Genomic DNA, 11,818 nt, shown 5'->3' on the forward strand with positions numbered 1-11,818 from the left:
TGATGATTCACACCTTTGGCTGTTTCCTTCAAACGTGTTTGTCTGAGCACATGGCTCTGACCCTGTCATAGGGGTCTGCCATGCTGCTTTCTAGTCCTGTGTGTCCCCTGCCATGGGGACAGAAGCAGCTGGCTGTGGTGCCATTGACAGCTGTGGCAGAAGGAGCTTGCCCCAGGATGCTCCATGTCCCAGGGGGTCCTCGAGGCTGGTGCAGTTCGTCCTGTGCACTGGGATTCAGAGGTGAGAGCTGGTGAACTGGCCTTGAGAGGGGCCTGGAGGGGGCTGGGGCAAAACTGAATCCAACCGCTCGTTGCAATGATGAGCCTACTGAATCATTAAATCATTGCCACCGCTCTGAGGTTTCCTTTGAAAGGGGTGATGTTACAAATTAATCAGCTCCCTTTTGGTTGTCAGCACTTTAAAGCCCAGCTGTCAGGGGAGGGCTGGTTTACAGGCATTACATCAGGGCTGCCGGGTGGCTGACTCGCCTACCTGGGAATTTCTAAGTGTGCCTTGTAACCCGGGGAAGTTTGGCTTGGCTGCAGCATCTGGCTCTCAGCAGAGCCGCCGCGATGCGCTCTCTGGAGCACGGAGGTTTGACTGGTGCGGCCGGGGGCATGCGGGGGGCCGGCGGCACAGCCTCCCCGTGGCAGCGGCCAGCCGGGCGGCTTGCTCAGCAGACCTGCAGGCGGTGCTCCGAGGAGTTGCTGCTCCTTGTTGAGCCGAGGGGAGAGAGCTGGAGGCTTTTCTGAAGGAAAAGGGGCTTTTCCGGTGCCTGGAAGCTGGAACTGGGTAGAGATGCCCGGGGGGAGCCGCGTGTGCCCGGCAGGCCGCCGGTGCGGGCACAGGGCTCGGTCTTTGGGAGCCGGAGGGGAGCGGCTTCTCCATCCTGCCGCCCCTGCCCGGGAGGGCGGCGGGGAGCCCCATGCTCCTGCCGTCGCCTCCCCCCGCCCGGGCCTTCCGCCCACCTGGCAGCCAGAGCGCGGTGCCGGGGGCCGGCCGGGAGCGCACGGCGCTGCCGGCCCGCCGGAGTCACGTAGCTGCCAGCCCGTGGGGCCGGGAGCGGCGGGCGAGGCGCCCTCGGCGCGGCCCCGCGGGAGCCCGTCGCGGCGGGGTGCGGCGGCGCGGCCGGTACCGGGCCCGGGCCGTTGCTAGGACACGGCCCGCGGAGCCCGGCGCTGCCCCGCGTGGCGGCCCGGCCCCGCGCCTCCAAGATGGCTGCGGAGCGTGACACGCCTGGTCACGTGGGGCGCGCGCGCGCCGCACCGCTCCCCCCCCCCCCCCCCCCCCCCCCCCCCCGCCCGCCGCGCGCGCCCCCGGGGCCTCCGAGTGTTGTGACTCTTGTCCGGTGCGTCCCGCCGCCGCCGGTTCTTAAAGGGGCAGGCACCCCCCCTGCGCCCCATCCCCCCCCGGCCCGGCGGCGGCTGCCCTGGCCCGCCGTGGCCGCCCGGCCGCCCCGCGCCGCGGAAAACAAAGAGGCACCGGAAACAGCGGCGGCGGAGAGGGGGCCGGCCCGGCGGGGGGCGGGAGGCGGGAGGGAGGGCCGGCGGCGGGCGGGCGGAGGGGCAGGCCCGGGCCCGGCGTCGGCGAACAAAGAGCGGCGGGAGGGGGCGGGGGTGCCGCAGCGGCACCGGAGCGGCGGCCCAGGCCATCGGTGCAGGTAGGTGCGGGCGGGGGGGCAGGGGGGAGCGGGGGCCGCTCCCCGGACCCCCGGCGGCACCTGCCCCGGGCAACGGTGGCGGCGGCGGCGGGGCCCGGCGGCCGCCTTTGTTATTGCTTTTGTTTGGCGCCGAGCACATGGCCCCGGAGCGGCCGCTCTTAAAGCCACAGCTCCGCGCCCGGCACCAGCACCGGCGGGGCTCCGCTGCCGCGGCGGGGGGCGCGGGCTGCCGGCCGGGCGGCGCACCCCCGGGGCTGAAGGCTGGGGTGCGCTCCTGGGGTGCTGCGAGGTGGGGTGCCCCGCCGGGGCGCTCCGGGATGTGCCGCCCGCCCCGCCGCCGTCCCCGAGACCCCAGGGGCTGGGCTGGGGTTTGGGGTCGGGGTCGGCGGGGCGGCTTCCGAAGAGGCTGCCGGTGTGGTGGGGCCAGGGGTGACCCCGCTCCCGGGGGGAGTTGGCGGCGTTCGCGATGGGAACGGCGGGGAAGGGGCTGCGGGGGAGTCCGGGGTGCCGGGACGGAGCCGGTGACGGGTGGCACGGTGGTCGCAGGACCCCCGGAGAGGCGACGGCGGGCGGGCGGCTCCCCCGGCAGCCCCGGAGCCCGGCGCTGCCCGAGCAGATGGCACCGGGCGTGAGCGCTGGCGCGCTGCTAACTTTGTTCTCGGCGGGGCCCGGGAGCCGCCTCGCCCCCCGCCCCACCGAGGGGCTGCGGGGCCCGGGGTCCCCTTTGCTGCGGGGCGGCGGTGGCCTCCGCAGGGTCACGGTGACCCTGCCCGGGGTGGTCGCTGGCTCCCAGCCACGGGTGTGCGGGAGGGAGCCGGGTGTGCCTGCGTGGGACAGGAGGGTGGGTGCCTTGGGCGGGGGTTCCCGGTTGTGGCAGGGACGGGGGGCCATGCCAGCCCTGCGCCCCTCGGTCACCGCTGTCCCGGTGACTTGGGGACATCCTGCCTGCGGGAGATGTGTCCTGGGAGCCAGGGCAGCCGCCCTGCTCCGGGGGTCCTGCCACCAGGTGAGCCCCTGCGTGGATTTAGTGTCCCTGTGTGGAGGCGCTCCCTGTCCCCGAGCCCATCGCTGGGGTGTCTCGGCTGGAAGGTGCCCGTCAGGTCACGCAGGGCCTTTGTACCGCGTGTGCTCGGAACTGGAAGCAGCAACACCTCGGGGAGACTCCTGGGGAGCGGGGTTAGACCTGGGCCCCTGCGGCAGCCTGGTTCGCAGCCCCCCGGCAGGGTGCCTGGCACCTGGCACGAGGCTTGGGGACAGCATAAAACACCTGTGGGGCAAACCCCTGTCCTTGAGCACGGCCCCTTCCCCAGCGGCAGCCACAGACAGGCTCCTGGGGGGGGCCTCAGCTTGTGGCTTTTGGTTGTTAGTTTTTTGGTTTTTTTTTTTTCTTTTTCCCCTGAAACAGAGAGTAATTTGCTTTCAGCACTCAGAACGGTATAGAGATGGGGGTGAGGTTAAGAAGAGACTGGTGTGTGGCACAGGGCTTGCCCCAGTGACTTCCCGCATGAGTTGGTGATGCCTGTCACCCCAGGTGTGATATTGTAGCTTCGCTCTGCTGGTGTGAGACACCCCACCACCATCACCCATCTTCTCCTGGGGCTGAGCAGTGCTCCCTGGGCTCGGGGTGCCCTTCACGGCCCCAGCGTGCCTCTGCTATGAGCATGGAGGAGAAGGGTTGCAGAAGGATCTGTGTTGGGCGGGTGCACCACCAGCCTGCAGGCAAGCTGGATTTAAGGGCACGTGGGGTGCAGTGCCAAGGCCATGGCTACTCCCACTTGCTGGCCTTGGCTGTGGAGGCCGAGGGAGGCTGGCAGAGGAGCCTGCTGGGCAGTGGGAGGGTGCCCAGTGGAGGCCTCTCGGAGGGGGTTTGGACCCACATGGAGCCAGGGAAAGGCCCCTTTGGGACCAGGGGAACCAGAGCCTGGGGAAAAAGTAGCCCTGTGTGCAGATGCCTCCTCTGCAAAGTTCCAAGCTTCACTGGGGCTGTGCGGCTGAACTGTGTGGTGGGAGGGGGGCTCTGGCGTGGGGACACCACCCTGGGTGCAGGAAGGGAGGTGGGGCAGGGTCCGCATGGGCTGTGTTCCCACTGACCCCCCCTCCCTGCCTGTGGAGGTGGATGGCAGAGTGGAGCTGCCTGCCCGGCTTCAGCTGCAGCCCACGCATGTCCCCCTCTCCACGGGGATGTGCAGTTTCGCCCTGTGTGTGGCAGGGAGTTGACACACACAGACTGAGCCAGAGCAGGGCCGTGAGCTGCCGTGTCCCCTGCCAGTCCCCTGTGCCTGTCACCGGGGCAGCAGCATTGGTCCAGAGTAGGATGTGAAGGAGCCCGGCAAGAGAGAGCAGCCCCTAGAGCAGCACTGGAGCCTGTCTCGGCCAAGGACACACTGGACCACCCCCCGGTTCAGGCTCCCTGTTGGCCAGTGAGCAGCCTGGGGTGCTGCCGCAGCCACGGGGCCCTTCGCTGCTTGCTTTTTTTCTCTGTGCCAAAAACAAGTGCTTCTCTCTCATTTGGTGTCTGTGTCTTCCATGGGGAGGTGGCTCTGGCCATGCAGTGGAGGGACAGTAACTGGGCAACTGTGGGGGGTGAATGGGCTCTTCCTAGCCCCCGCTGCCCCCCCCCCAGAGACGCATTCGGCTCCAGGAGGTGGGGTGGGCACAGGTCTAGGTCCCAGAGCAGCAAGAGCTCCAGTCATTTGCATTACCATCCCTGAGGGGAGGGAGCAGCAGGCTGAGCTGTGCAGGGACAGTGGCTCTGGGGTGGCTCAGTCACTTGTGTGGTGTGGGTGGCAGGGCTCCCAGTGCGGAGGGGGCAGGAGCAGGAGCCAGGTGGGCTGCATCCCCCTCAGCTTGTCCACGCATGCAGTGGCTGCCCCAGCGTTGCCCTGTGCCTCTGTTCCCTTTCCTCTTCCCAAAGCAGGTGGTGGGGAAGTGGGCGGGGGGGGGGGGTTGCTGCTCGGACCTGGGGTGTGGGGAGGATCTGGGGCTTCTGCAGCCCTGCACAGCCCCAGGGGTCAGAGTGCTGTGACCCGCTGTCCTTCTCGCAGCATCCAAGGTGCTGGTGTCTTGCCCTACCTGGAGCCTGAGGTCCCGTGTGCCCATCCGCCTCCCGACGTCACCAATGCGACCATGGGAACTGGCAGTGAATAGGCGGCCGCCCTCTGCCCCTTTTAACCAGCGCCGTTTCTCGGGGGGACCCTGCAGCAGCCCCGACCATCTCCAGCGAAGGTACGGGGTGCAGGGTGGTGCGACGCCCTGTCACCCATGGTGTGTGGGCACGGTTCCGTGGTCCTGCTGCAGCAAGGCAGCGGCGCCTGGGGGGAGATCGCGGCAGGGAAGCACGTCCACCTGGCCCAGCCGATGGGTCCCCAGGGAGCTGGGGTCCCTTTTATCCCTTTTGTGCTGAGGACATGGCGAGGGGGGCATGTGCAGGGTGAGCAGAGGAGCTTTTTGGAGCTCCACAGGCAGACGAGGAGCCTGGCCTGGCACAACGCCCTGAGCATCTTGCTCCGGCAGCCGGGCTGGCACTGACCTGCCCACAGCCACCCTGCCCGGGGCTGTGGTGCCCCTGGCCAGGGGGTCACTCCTGCTCTGTTTCTCTCCTGCGGTGGCCCCGCAGCCCCCCTGCCAGGCGTCAGTGGGGACGACGCGACCGACCTCTGGCAACTCTGCTGGGCCAGGATGAGCCCCAGCTGCACCCTGCCTTCCCCCAGCAGCCGCACATCCCTGTAGATGAGCCCCGTGCCTACGCTCTCCCCAGCACGCCGCCACGAATGCTTCACCCAGCCGCTCACCCACCCCACCAGAACCCATTCATGGTGGATCTGCATGACCAGGTAGGTGCCGTAGCCCTCAGCCCCAGTGCTAAGGGGAGACCTTATGGTGACTCCACGCTGGTGTCTGGGGCAGCGGTCCTAAGACATGTCCCTGGGTCCCCTCTGACCAGTTGATTGCTGCTGGGAACACCCAACCCTGAGGCTGCTGGTGCTCTTGCCTGCTGAGCACTTAAACTCTGGGGTCCCCCTGCCACCTTGGGTGTGCCCAGGGCGGTCCCTGCTCCCAGGGGCTGGGGACAGTCCCCTCTTAGGGTTGTTCATATCAGAATGGTCACCATCATCTGCGGTGGCAGTCCTGGGTTAGAGGCTGTGCCAGCCTGTCTGTGGGGAGCGAAGAGGGGTCCAAAACCCACCTCAAACCCAGGCTGCACTCAGCCCCTCTCCTCTGGCTACACCCGTGGAACGGAGGTGCCGGGTGGTTGTGTCCCAGCGCTGGGTGCTCAGCACCCTGCTGCCACCCCCGCTGGGATGGGGACAGCTCAGTTGGATCTGTACCCTGACTGTGCCTTTGGCCCCTTGTCCTCAGGTGCACCAGGGACCTGTCCCTCTCTCCTATACGGTTACCACCGTCACGACGCAAGGCTTCCCCATCCACGCCGGCCAGCACATCCCTGGGTGCAGCACCCAGCAGCTCCCAGCATGCTCAGTGATGTTCAGTGGACAGCACTACCCGCTCTGCTGCCTCCCGCCCCCGGTGAGTCATGGCAGGGGACACCCACAGGGGATCTCTGGGGCCAGCCTGGGCTGTGGTGCCTGGAGGTTGTGTGGGTACCCAGCCGGGGCACAGGGTCTGTTGGAGGCCCTGGGGAGGGGGCAGGTGTGTAGCCATGCCCACAGCAGGTGTCTGACCCCTGTTTTTCTCTCTCACCCCCACAGCTGATCCAGGCATGTGCCATGCAACAGCTTCCCGTCTCCTACCAGACGTTCCCCCCCCATCATCTCCAGCGACCACTACATCCTGCACCCTCCGCCGCCGCCAGTGCCCCCACACCAGCCGCCCCACATGGCCCCCCTGGGGCAGTTTGTACCTCTCCAAGCCCAGCATCCGCGCATGGTGAGTTGGGGTGGGGGTGCAGGCTGGGGACACTCCGTACCCTGTGGCCCAACGAAGACCACCTTGGGGTCTTCTGCAGTCCCTGTGGGTCTCAGCTGGGGGTGATGGGTGGGATGCCCAGGGTGCCTTTATCCTGCTAGTGTCGGGGGCGGGGGGGTGTAATTTGGGACGCCCCTTCCAGCCTGTTTCCCCTACAGCCTCTGCAGAGGATAGACAATGACGTGGACCTGCGAGGGGAGCAGCACCCCATTGCGGGCTTCACGTACCCCCCGTCCCACCACGCTCCCACGCTGTCCCCCTCTGTGCCGCTGCATTACCTCCCCCACGACCCACTGCACCAAGAACTGCCATTTGGCGTGGTGAGTCCCTGTCTTGTGGAGGGGTGAGGGGGACACACCATGGGGCTGGCACAGCTCTGAGTGCCCCATCTCTCCCTGCAGCCATACCCCCACATGATGCCCCGGCGGCTGAACACCCAGCGGTACCGGCTGCAGCAGGCGCTGCCCCCCCCCGCCCCCCCCGCCGCCGCCCCCCCCGTACTACCCGAGCTTCCTGCCCTACTTCCTGTGAGTACTGGGGTGAGGGTACGGTGGGATGTGTGGGGTGGGGGTGACGCTGCGGATGGGGACGCGGCAGCCTGGCCTCTGCACAGGTGACTCCATCCCCCTAGGGATGCCAGGGTGGAGGTTGGGTTTTGCCGCCCCACGCTGACCACCCCGTCCTTCCCTGCCAGCTCTATGCTTCCTGTGTCGCCGACAGCCGTGGGGCCCACGATCAGCCTAGACCTGGACGTGGATGATGTGGAGATGGAGAATTACGAGGTGTGTCAGCTCTGCTTCCTGCGGGGTGATGGGACAGCGGAGCTGGGGAAGGTTGGGGATGGCTCTGCGAGGGTGGGTGCTGTGCCGGGGCACGAGCTGAGCTGAGCCGGCCTCTGCGTCTCCTTCAGGCGCTGCTGAACCTGGCCGAGCGGCTGGGGGAGGCCAAGCCGCGGGGACTCACCAAAGCAGACATCGAGCACCTCCCGTCCTACCGCTTCAACCCTGAGAGCCACCAGTCTGAGCAGACCCTGTGAGTGAGCCGAGGGCACAGATGGGGTGTCTGGTGGGGGAGCATGGGTGTGCCTGGCAGGGGGCTGGGGGCCGGGGCCGTGTGGCAGGGACATACTGATGGCTGCCTCCCCCAGGTGCGTCGTGTGCTTCAGCGACTTCGAGGCCCGGCAGCTTCTCCGCGTCCTGCCCTGCAACCACGAGTTCCACGCTAAGTGTGTCGACAAATGGTTAAAGGTACTGCCTGTGCTTCTCGGGTGCTGCGGGTGCAGATAGCTGCCTTTCGGCTGGCCTTGGTGCCATGGGGTGCCTGCTCACTTGCCCCTGTCTCTCCCTCCTCACCCGCAGGCAAACCGCACGTGCCCCATCTGCCGGGCAGACGCGTCGGAGGTGCAGCGGGAGGCGGACTGAGGCTGGCAGGCGCTGTGCCGCACAATTCGTTAGAGGATGAGGACACGCCGGGCCAGGGGCGGGGGCCGCTGCCCGCTGCTAGGGCCTGACCCTGCGCTTACCCCTCCTCCCCAAAGCCTCTCCTCGGATGTGGTGAGCATTGAGCAGTCCGGGCTCCCGGCCAGCCCTCCTCCTCCCCGCCGGGGCACGGACTCGACCCGGACGCCTGCCCGCTGCGCTCCCAGGGCCCCGAATCGTGTTGTGCTGGAGGCGGGAGGCACGTGGCCGTGCCCTCCCGTGCTCCAAAGACGCTGTTGTTCCTCCATCACTTTCCAGGTCTTTGTACTCTGCTAGGGAATTAGTGTTTTTTCCCTTTGTCACTCACTTTTTTTGGTTTTTTGTGGTAGGGTTCCCTCCCCTCCACCTCCGTTTCCTTTTCCATCACGTTTTTTGGTTCTGTGGCCGTTTGACCCAGTGATGTGCGGGCGGCTCCTCCCCTCGGCATTGCTTGCGGAGGATGCGGGGAGGAGAGAGGAGGGAGCGCTGCAGGTTTGGTGCCGGCAGCACCCTGAGCCGGGCAGCCGGAGGAGGTGGCTGGCAGAGCGTGGCCAAGGTGGGACACCAGCAGCCCCGCAGCGTGGCCGGAGCAGGAACGCCTCCAGCCCCGCTCCCGCACGCAGCCCGGCGCAGCCCCTCTCCCACCTCAGCTGCCCTGGGGAGCCCCGGAGGGTCCTGGCTGATTGGGGTCTTTCGCCGGTGGGAGGCCGGTGCTGGCACGGCCCCGGCCCCTCTCCCTGTTCATTCCCCATGGCCGGCCAGCACAGCGACCAGGACTGGGCCTGTGTGGCATCCCGCGAGGCAGCCAGGGCCTGGGGCAGGGGGGGGGGACCTGGCAGCCGTGGGCATGCAGTGTCCCCAGTGTGCCGCCTGGCCCCGGCTCCCGCTGTTGTTTCTCTGTCCCACCGCCATAAATCAAAATGGCCCCACGCCCCCGTCCTGCTGGCTGGACGGCACGGTGTGCTGGGCAGCGGGGGCCGTCTGGGCTGCGGTGGGTGCCCCCGGCCCCGCAGCAAGGGGGGGTGTTTATCTGTAACCTCATGGTGTATTTTCAGTGCTGCCCCGGCTGGCGCGGGGGGAGCTGTGAGTAGCCCCTGCCGCCGTATCCTCCCGGCCGCACGGGGCTGGCCGGGCGGGTGCCCCGTTGGTGCAGGCCCGGGGAGAGAAGCCACCGTCGCCCGGCTCCAGCAATCCCGCGTGGCCGTTGTTTTGCATGATTAATTAGCGAGGAGGGTGACGGGAGGCGGTGGCAGGCGGTGGCGGAGGGTAGCGGTGAGAGGCCCACCCTCCCCTCGCGGTGCGCGTTGCCGACGCCTGGGAGCCTCCGAGCGCGGACGCCAGCCCTATGTAAATGTTCACAAATATGCATGCATGTCTGACCAGCTTGGAACGTGGTCTTGGCTACGTCTAGCCGGCTGTGGGGTGAGGGGGGGTGGGGAGAGGGGTTTTCGTGCTCAGCTGATACTGCCATGCACTGTACTGCACATGTCCGCAACGCCACAGCAGGACCGTGAGACTTTCAGGGCCGTCCCCGTGGGGTCTGCGCCCCTCCGAGCGGGAGGCGGCGGCATGGGGGGCGCCCGCGGTGGCGGCGTGTGCAAGGGGACGGGGTGGGAAGGGGGGGCCGCTCCCCGCGGGGCGGGGGGCAGGCGGCGGGGCTGGCCCCCGGCATGGCCTTGGCCGCCTCGTCGGGGCTGGGTGTGAGGCGAGGGGCCGCGCCCAGCAGGTGGGTGGGCGGGACGGTTCTCCCTGCGCTGCCACGCCATAGGCCCGGGGAGCAGTGCCCGTCACTGCGCCGCTGAGGTAGGCCTGCTCCTGATTGGCAGAGGGCTGCGCGCCGCCTCCGCCAATCGCAGGCCACTCGCAGCACACTGGTGGGCTGGGCCCAGTCTCTACCCAGCCAGTCAGCTGCGCGGGGTCAGCGAGCGGCGTGTCGCTATTGGCTGGCTCCCCCTTGCCTCCCTTTTCACAGCCTCCCCGGCGGCCGCCCTCCGGTGCAAAATGTTGAGGCCGAGGGCCCTGGCCCGGCACCACCAGCTCCGCCGTGGCGTGGGCGCTGGCACCGCTGGGCTCGGTGCCCCTTGGGCAGGACCCCGGCCCCCTCCCCGTCCCTCACTCAGTGACAGATAACCAAAGGAGTCCCCGTGCCGCGCGGCGGCCTCGCGCCCCCGGAGACGCCCCCCTCCTCCCCTCCCGCCCTCGCGGTGCCCAGGGAGCCAGGAAAGCCTTACGGTCCTTTGACGGCGACTCGAAAGCTCACAGCTCGTGTGCTGCAGAATTTATTCCAATGAGCAGCTAAAAGTATCATTTAAAAAAAAATAACAAAAAGAAAAAATTACAAAAAAAATACTAAAAAACAATTATTTAGGGTGTTTGTGATTGCTGACTGCGCTGTAGATACCACTGTTTACCAATGATTTCCTGTGGTGGGATAGTGGACTGTTTACTGTTCTATTATACCAGTCCCTGGGCCCTCCGGTGGGACCCCCGCGGCCCCCGCGGCTCCCCGGAAGGTGCTAGGACGTGTGTTCTGTGTTAGAAAGTTTTTATATATATATATATATATATATAAATATATATATATAATTTTTTTTGCTCTGTTACTTGCACATTTTACAGTTACCTCATTTTTCCCATGTATGTATTTGAAAAAAGGCTAATATATAGAAAAAAAAAGGTTCTTAAAGCTCTAAAAGTGTTTGTTTTTTTTCCATTCCATTGGAATCATATTGGTTTTGTAGCATTTAACATAACTAGTATGTTGTATTATATATATGTGTATTATACTGATTGAAATTTTTAACAGATTTGTACTTTTTTTAAAATGAAAGTTGCTAGTTCTGCTTGACCAAGTAGTGCAATCATTATTTTTTTTAATGTTGTGGCTGATTTTGAGAGGGATATTCACTAATAAATGTATGATGTATACCAACACGCTGTGCCCCGGCTCTTGTCTCGGCCGTGGCTTGAGGGGGGCTGGGGGAGCCCGGCCCAGCCCTGCAGGGTCCCCCGGGGCGGCGGAGGCCAGGCCAACACGGTGGTCAGGGATGGGGGTCCCGAGGCAGTCACCGAGCAGGTGGAGGGAGGGTGCAGAGCCCCCCAGAGACGGGGCTCGTATGAGAGGCCAGGGGAGCCCAAGGGTGGGAGCAAGAGGGGTCTGTGACCCAGCACCACAGCCCCCCTCGTTCCCACGTGGAGATCTGTCACAGCTCGCACGGAGATGGAAAGTCCTCCCACTGCCATCCTGGGACAAGCGCATCTTCCTGGCTGGCTCCAGCAACACCAGGGGGGAGCAGCTTCCACTCTGGCAGCCCACCCCCAAGCATGCCCGCAGCAATCCCTGCGCTCCCTGCTGGGTGGGAAACCAGCCCAGCCCTGCCGGCCCCAGCACCCCAACAGCCACGTGCCCAGCACTTCTGGCTGAGCGGGGCAGACACGTTGCCCCCGCTGGAGCTCTGGCAGCCAAGGCTGGTAGCAAGGGTGCTGCCCCAGAGGGCTCTATGGCCAGAAAGGAAACAGCTCCTGCTTTGGGAGGAAAATGGTCAGTTCTCCGTTAAAAAGCCATGCCAGGCCCCAGAGCCACCAGGAGAGATGGCTGGTTTACTGCAGGTTGCAGGCCTCAGAAATGGGGGTGGAGAGACCTCCCTGCTCCCTCCAGGCACACGCACAGTTACCTGTCCAGAACAGGCAACCAGCAGGTAGAAAAGGAACAGGAACCACTTTCCTCTTGGAGCAGGAGCTGACAGGACCGCTCCACTGCTGTGACCAAGACTCT

The 11,818-nt window shown here is 65.9% G+C and overlaps 1 protein-coding gene across 1 annotated transcript; it reads left to right on the forward strand.

Annotated features, from left to right (window-relative positions):
* The first annotated feature begins 1,351 nt into the window (after window positions 1-1,351).
* RNF44 (ring finger protein 44) lies at window positions 1,352-10,977 on the forward strand. Its single transcript, XM_055812562.1, is given in 13 exon segments — window positions 1,352-1,660; window positions 4,705-4,885; window positions 5,277-5,493; window positions 6,020-6,187; window positions 6,370-6,420; window positions 6,422-6,547; window positions 6,745-6,906; window positions 6,988-7,044; window positions 7,046-7,113; window positions 7,281-7,368; window positions 7,497-7,618; window positions 7,734-7,833; window positions 7,945-10,977. Coding segments are annotated over 12 exon segments (1,329 nt in total). The 5' UTR covers window positions 1,352-1,660; window positions 4,705-4,778; the 3' UTR covers window positions 8,008-10,977.
* Window positions 10,978-11,818: the final 841 nt, after the last annotated feature.

This window comes from Falco peregrinus, chromosome 8 (assembly GCF_023634155.1).
Source record: "Falco peregrinus isolate bFalPer1 chromosome 8, bFalPer1.pri, whole genome shotgun sequence".
In the NCBI taxonomy this organism is placed as follows: Eukaryota; Metazoa; Chordata; class Aves; order Falconiformes; family Falconidae; genus Falco; species Falco peregrinus.